This window comes from Triticum dicoccoides, chromosome 3A, assembly GCF_002162155.2.
Source record: "Triticum dicoccoides isolate Atlit2015 ecotype Zavitan chromosome 3A, WEW_v2.0, whole genome shotgun sequence".
NCBI classification, from domain to species: Eukaryota; Viridiplantae; Streptophyta; class Magnoliopsida; order Poales; family Poaceae; genus Triticum; species Triticum dicoccoides.
The window spans coordinates 106,367,048-106,373,545 of NC_041384.1; the positions used below are offsets into that span (position 1 = coordinate 106,367,048).

The 6,498-nt window shown below is 45.6% G+C and overlaps 1 protein-coding gene across 2 annotated transcripts; it reads right to left on the bottom strand.

The window, feature by feature from the left end:
* Positions 1–1,334: 1,334 nt before the first annotated feature.
* On the bottom strand, positions 1,335–2,531 carry LOC119267414 (glycine-rich cell wall structural protein 1.8-like). 2 transcript variants are annotated; one of them, XM_037548800.1, is made up of 3 exons: positions 2,439–2,531; positions 1,851–2,292; positions 1,335–1,743 (listed from the first exon to the last, which is right to left on the bottom strand). In XM_037548800.1, exons 2-3 carry the CDS (start codon positions 2,281–2,283, stop codon positions 1,634–1,636), a joined length of 543 nt encoding a protein of 180 aa, XP_037404697.1. In that variant the 5' UTR covers positions 2,284–2,292; positions 2,439–2,531; the 3' UTR covers positions 1,335–1,633. The 2 variants fall into 2 exon arrangements, with proteins under 2 accessions (XP_037404697.1, XP_037404698.1); XM_037548801.1 differs by having other exon boundaries at positions 2,404–2,531.
* Between the last annotated feature and the right edge of the window lie 3,967 nt (positions 2,532–6,498).

Here is a 6,498-nt window from a genome sequence, read left to right on the forward strand (position 1 = left end):
ATCAGTCGTTGAAAAAATAATTGGGCCTAAAAGCTAGCATGCACTTCAATGAATGCCAAAATTAAATAGGGGGGGGGCATGGCCCCCCTTGGTCTACACTAAGCTCCGCCAGTGTACGTTGGCACAGTTTGAGGATGTGTATCATGCTTTGCATCTTGTCTTGGCCAAGATGATGATTCAAGGTGTGGAGGAGCAAGTTATGGTAGATTGTGACTCCAAGCAATGGCATGGAGCTGACACAAGCGGCTTTGCTTGTTAGATTAGTTGGAGTGGTTTGACAACGTCAGGTGACCCTCGCAACCTGATGACTTCTGAGTCCAATGAGTCGCTTCATGACATTTGCGAGCCGCAAGGCCCGACATTATCAACCTTGTTGCATGATTTCTTGAGCAGCTTCGGTCCCATTACGTTGTGCCACGCTCCTTGCTCGATGCACCGGTTCATGCACAGATTGAAGCGGCCTCTAATTGTGCCGAAACAAAAACTACAACGTCCCGGCTTCCAAGGGCACTGAATTTAAGTGGGCTGAAGCTTTCAGGGATTTTCTTAAGGGCGCGACATCCAAGAAAGTCACCAGGGAGGATGTGCAAGAGAAAATGAAATCTTACCTATAGATGTACAAGAAGCCACTCACGCATATAATGATCCAACCAATTTGTTTCTTGGTAGAGATAAATGCTTGATCAAGTTCTTCATAAGGTTAAGTGCAAGTACACATATGGTTGCGAGCATGGTCTTGAGGTCGGGGAGCTTCACTTGGTTAGGTGTGTGGTGTTTCGGATGGTCTTGGACCTAGGCACACTTGTATCCGGCTCGGATGATGTGCCCTGATTGCTTGTCAGGTTTGTGCTGGTTTCATCTTTTTTTCTTAATTAACTGTTCCCTTGTGTAGTTTGTAGGCCTGGCTTCCTTCATTAACCGGACGAATTATGCTTCTTCTAAATGCAATGCGGGAGCTCCCCGCCCTCCGGCGAGGTTCTAAAAAAATTTGTACCTAGGTACAAGATTTTTCTTAAGTTGAGAAAATAAATCGAAGGCAGTACTTTGTTACCCCTTCCTCCTCATCCCTTTCCCCTCACAGATTTCCACACCCTCTGCTGCTTTGTTCTCCTACCAGAGTAGCGCAAATGGCCCCATACCCTAAATAAAAGCAATAATACTAAACATACAAAGAGTTACACGTAATTACACGCTGACTAGGATTCTTTCTTTCTAACTAACCACTGTCCCCCTGATTTTCAGAGGGGTGGGCCCTTCCTCCTCCTTAATCTCCAATCAAAACCCATCTGTTTGTAAAACTCGTGTAAACCTTTGTATGTGTAGCATTATTCAAATAAAAGCGAGCATTCAATAGGAAGTTTTATTTGATGCATCAGTACACACAGGCCGAGCACGGTGGTACATATACCTTGTAATTCATCAGTACAGTGAACACAAATTTTTCGTACTAAGCCACACACAGACTTATTAGGTCACCACACACATCATTACCAGCTGAAACGAAAGCTACAAAGTATCACACACCATGCATATATCGCTCTTATTTAGGTAGCATACGGAGAGCATGGTTAGTGATCAACTGAGGCATGTCATGGAGGCGCACACGCACGTACGCGCTGCCGCGCGCGCCACTTCACCTGATCCACTTACTGCCGTGCTTGCCGCCGTTGTACTTGCCGCCGTGGTACTTGCCGCCGTGGTGGTGCCCGCCGCCATGCCCGGTGTGGTATGATCCCATGTGACCTGCACCCACGTATGCGCACGTTTTATGTGTCCCGTACGTACGTCTCAAATTTGACAGTTGATGAATGAAGGTGCATAGATGGTGTAGATATAGTCCCGTTACTTACCCTGGTGCCCCCCGTGAGAGGGGTAGGCCGCCGGCGCGTAGCCGTGCGCCTGGTATCCGCCGTGTGGAGGGTAGGCGCCGGCAGCGGGAGGGTACCCGAGCTGCGAGTGGCCGCCGCCGTATCCGTGCTGCTGCCCGTGTCCGCCGTACCCGTGCTCGTGGCCGTGCCCGTGTCCCTGCTGCACATGCCCGCCGCCGTACCCGTGCTCGTAGCCGCCGTGCCCGTGCTGCGCATGCCCGCCGTACCCGGTCTCGTAGCTCTGTCCATGCCCGCCGTATCCCTGCTGGTAGCCCTGTACATGGCCGCCGCCGTAGCCGTGCCCCTGGCCGTACGATGACCCGTAGCCGTGGCCTTTGCCGCCGTTAACGAGGCCGGACACGAAGCCCTTCACGCTGCCGTTGGGGCTGCCGTGCATGTCGTGGCCTCCACCCATGCTTGAAAACTACCAACAAAAGGTAAATTAATTAACGATCAACCGTTGTACTACTTTGTCCCAATTATAATCACAACGAACAGTAAGCACAACCAGTCCACAAATTCAAGAAGATAATACCTACGGAAGTATGAAAACGACTCGTGATCACTTACGAGGATTAGCAGCACACACGCTAAGATGATGCTACAAGACAAGACGGCTCGGTGCCTTGTGTTTGATCTTAGCTCGGTGCTGCCTAAAACTGTGTGGCCTGCATCCCCTTTTATAGTCGATCGCCCAGCCGCTTTCGACGTGTAACCACGCGCTTGGGCCGAGCGCGGAATCCGCACTACGCGCGCGCGCACTGCCCGGCCTTGCAGCTGCGGGCAGGCTAGTGGTCGATGATCAGGTTCGATTCGTATGCTCTCTTCCAATATTGATAGGTTGGATTCCTTTTTTACTATATTTGACGATTCAAATGGGCGCAGTGTCACTGCCAGATCTGGCCGTGCGTGTTGCACCTGATTCCGTATGTGCTTTTTGGTTCTCGCATTTGTCTTCCACTCAAGTTCTTTTTTTGTAAGAGAGAAAACATTCTCTCACTCACACCAAAATTCCATGTCAGGTCTTATTTCTTCCTTTAATTTCCTTTCGAGTCCTTATCAATCACCATCTTATTTTCAAACAACTTTGCACATCTCTCTCCGCGCTCCCTGGAAGCCCCAACATCCGTAGCATAGCAATTCCCCCTCCAACGCCTTGTCTCCATCTGCGAATAGTAGTAACAATAGATGGGAGGAAACTGTTGTGATTTGTCAGATCGATCTGCAGTGCCATGAGCAGTGAGGGTGAAGCCACCCATCCGCTTGCCGATGCTGGAGGCGGCAAGAATACTCATCGTCAACCTACGAAGTCACCCTTGCCTCCTTAAGGGCGAGATCCACCAGCCCTCACTAACAATCACAACAAAAATCCTGAGGTTTGTCAGATCTACAACATTGTTGGCCGTTACACAACAAAGTGACCGCAAGCTTTCTGTGAATGTTGCAACAAGAATGGATCTATGTTATTTGCACTGATTTTTTACCATGGGAATGCACGTCTGCCATGTGTGCTTTCCAGTTTAGAGGTCAGGGATTCTACTATATTCATGATTACTGTATTGTTAAGCAAATCAAAGACCGGTCTAGTAGCATAGCCATTACTATTACTGAGGGATCTACAACTGGTAGAGAGGAAGAACATGAATTTTGTACTTATGTTGGGGCTGGTAGGTGTTGTGCTGCTCGTAGGGATGGCAATGGATAGGGTATGGGCCGGTACAACCTCCTTCTACCCAAACCCATACCCATAGGAACTTTTTATACCCACCCACTTCAATATCCATGGGTATAAACTGACACTCATGCCCATACCCATCGGGTATCCTATACCCAATGGGTATCAATTGGGTACAATATATAGCATTCAAATTCTTAAGAGGTAGAGAAATGAGTTCAAAATTCAAGTGATCATGGTAGAGTAGTATAGCACGTATGTGGCCTCCTCCAGTGGGTGGCCTCTTGGAGGCATTAGGGGAGTATGAGCAACGGTTGGTGGAAGACCGACGTAGTGGAAGGCGGTGGTGGGAATTGGGGATCACTGGATCTAGTGTTCGACAAGAGTCTGGTAGCTAAGAGTCGATATTTCATCTTTTGAGGAGTCACATAGGATGTTTGAGGAGTGGCGAGCAGGTGATTATGAGCCTATGAGCTATGACTTGTTTAAGGAATGCGAGATTTAGGGTTGGACCATATGAGTTGGATGTTAACCCCACATGTTATAGGAGTTATTTTCATTTATTAATTTTTTCTGGGTATCCATTGGGTTACCCATGGGCATAATTTCTTACCCATGCCCTACCCATATATTTTGCGGGTATGGGTACCCATTACCCGTGGGTAGAAAATCTCTTCAAGTCTTGCCCATACCCATTGTTTTCGGGTAGGGTACCCGCGGGTACCCGTACCCATGGGCAAAACTGCCATCCCTTCTCGGGTGATTGGGCCTAGTCAGTATGTTATGAGATTTCCTAATGTTAGAGAGGTGGAAAGGGCTTTATACATTGAAAGTATGACACTTAAATTGTGTGATGCTATTGTGAGATTATCTCCTTGGTCAGATGTTGTTGGCTCTGAAGGTGTTCTGGAAGTTGCTTCAGTTAAAGTGAGCAAAATTCCTTTTGCTAAAAGATGTGAAAGAAATGTGTGATTTGTTGGTGGTCTGGTTGGGCTCAAACCGGAACTGCTAGAAGAACAGATTTTCAATAACATAACTTGTACATCGTCATTCCTCTGTGTGAGTCAAGATTGGCTGCAGGAACATTAACGAACTCCATGTTGTTGCTTAAGGGTGCTAGGAGGTCGTTTTTTTACAATTTTCAATATGAAATTGAGGAAGTCCTGGTGAGTAACCCTCCTGTTGATATTGTATTCTGTTGCCAGAGACATAGTTGAAAATCTAAATTAAACCCATACACATAGAAGGCAGGATAATGTTCATGGTACAAATAATTCTGAGTCCCTTGGTAGTAACAGAGTTGGGCATTCTGATGAGCATGGGGAAAATTTGTCCAATGACTTCCGATGATAAATAGTTGTCTGAATCTTTAAAAAGTGAAGTGGATAGTACTCTTCTGATTGTGAGTCTGGCTCGCGGAAATGATGGGGCAATGGAAGAAGTTATTCAGGTGGCTATGACCTCTAACAAGTGGGTTATCCCACATAACACCCTTACTATTGTGGCTCATGTTCCTGCTAAACATGGTTCCTCTAAATAACAAGGTAAATCCCGAACATTCGGGATTTGACCATGGCAAATCGAACGATTTTATGAAAAAATTTGCGACGTGAGGATGGCAAGTTTAGTTGGCATGCACAACAATTTACTTGCAAAAATACACTGACCACGGAGTTGCCATGCTTGCCAACTAAAATTGCCATCCTCGTGTCACTAAAATTTCCATCGAAAGCGTTAGATTTGCCATGGTGAAATCCTGAATGCTCGGGTGTTATCGGGGTCCATTATTTTCCTAGAAGTTATTCTAGATATTATGTCGAGGTTGGTACTAACTCTACTCAGATGTTCGAGGTGGTGGGTGAGGTGGACCCTACCCTGAAGGTCTCCAATGAGTACATGGTACAATCTCCTTCTTTTGATTATACTGATGAGGTTATTCCTATCACACCTTTGGCTCTCGCGATCAAATTGAGGTTCAGTCAACACAATGCTCGGACCCAACCGAAAAATATGGAAGTTAGAGTTGATAATCTTGCCAGTAAAAGAAATCTGGAAGGTGACTCCCCTTTAGTGAATAAAAATTATTTTGATTCTTTCTCTAATCAAGAGATGATGTGTAGAGTGGCTAAAATGGTTGTGTCAATTCATGAGAATGATTTTCTTGCATTGATGTGTTGAGAGAGTCAGATGTTAGAGGGAATTTGCTTGAAAAATCTTGTACTACTCATGTTCAACCTACTACTAATGACTTGTTTGGGTAAACAAAAGCTCCTATATATTTGAGTTGGTTGGATTGGATAGTCATGATTTTGAGGAAGCTTCTTTGAAACAACTAGGTCTAGAAAGAAGAAAAGTTCGGAAAAAGATGATGTTTTGCTTTCTAGGCATGTGACTAGAAGCCAAAGAATAGTATTGTAGTATTGTATCCCTGTGAATTGTGGTAACTCTGCGCACCCCCTTAGCAGAGTTACCAGATCTCAACGTCAGAATAAATGTTCCAAATGAGAATTGTAGAGGGGCAGGCAAGAAAAGAATGACCATCTGCTTCTCGGCATCGATTAGTGACCATTCCCTAAACTTATTGGGTCTGCAGGAAACAATGGGAAAATATATTTCTGCCTAGTTATTTTAGGAAGATAGACCCCTTTAATACATTTAGCTGGACTTGGCTACCTTCTATTGACAAATCTGGTGGCATCCTATGTGGTACTAAGAATTAAACCTTTGAGGTCAGGTCTTATTCTAAAGGCAAGTGCACTGTGCAAATTAACATGTGGACATCAATACGAAAAATAAATGGGGGTTGCTGGTAGTCTATGGTTCTGCTCATGAGGAATTTCTCCTGAAGCGTGTCTCCTTTTTGGTAATATAACTATTCCTTACAGAGTTGGTGGTGACTTTAATGTTTTGAGATATTGTGTGAAGAAAAAAAAAGTTGTGGGCTCCTTCCTTCTA

Coding starts and splice junctions, on each gene's coding strand:
- LOC119267414 (XM_037548800.1), bottom strand. CDS start 2,283: ATGGGTGGAGGCCACGACATGCACGGCAGCCCCAACGGCAGCGTGAAG. Junction 1,744..1,850: donor CTCTCACGGGGGGCACCAGG/GTAAGTAACGGG, acceptor ACGTGGGTGCAG/GTCACATGGGATCATACCAC.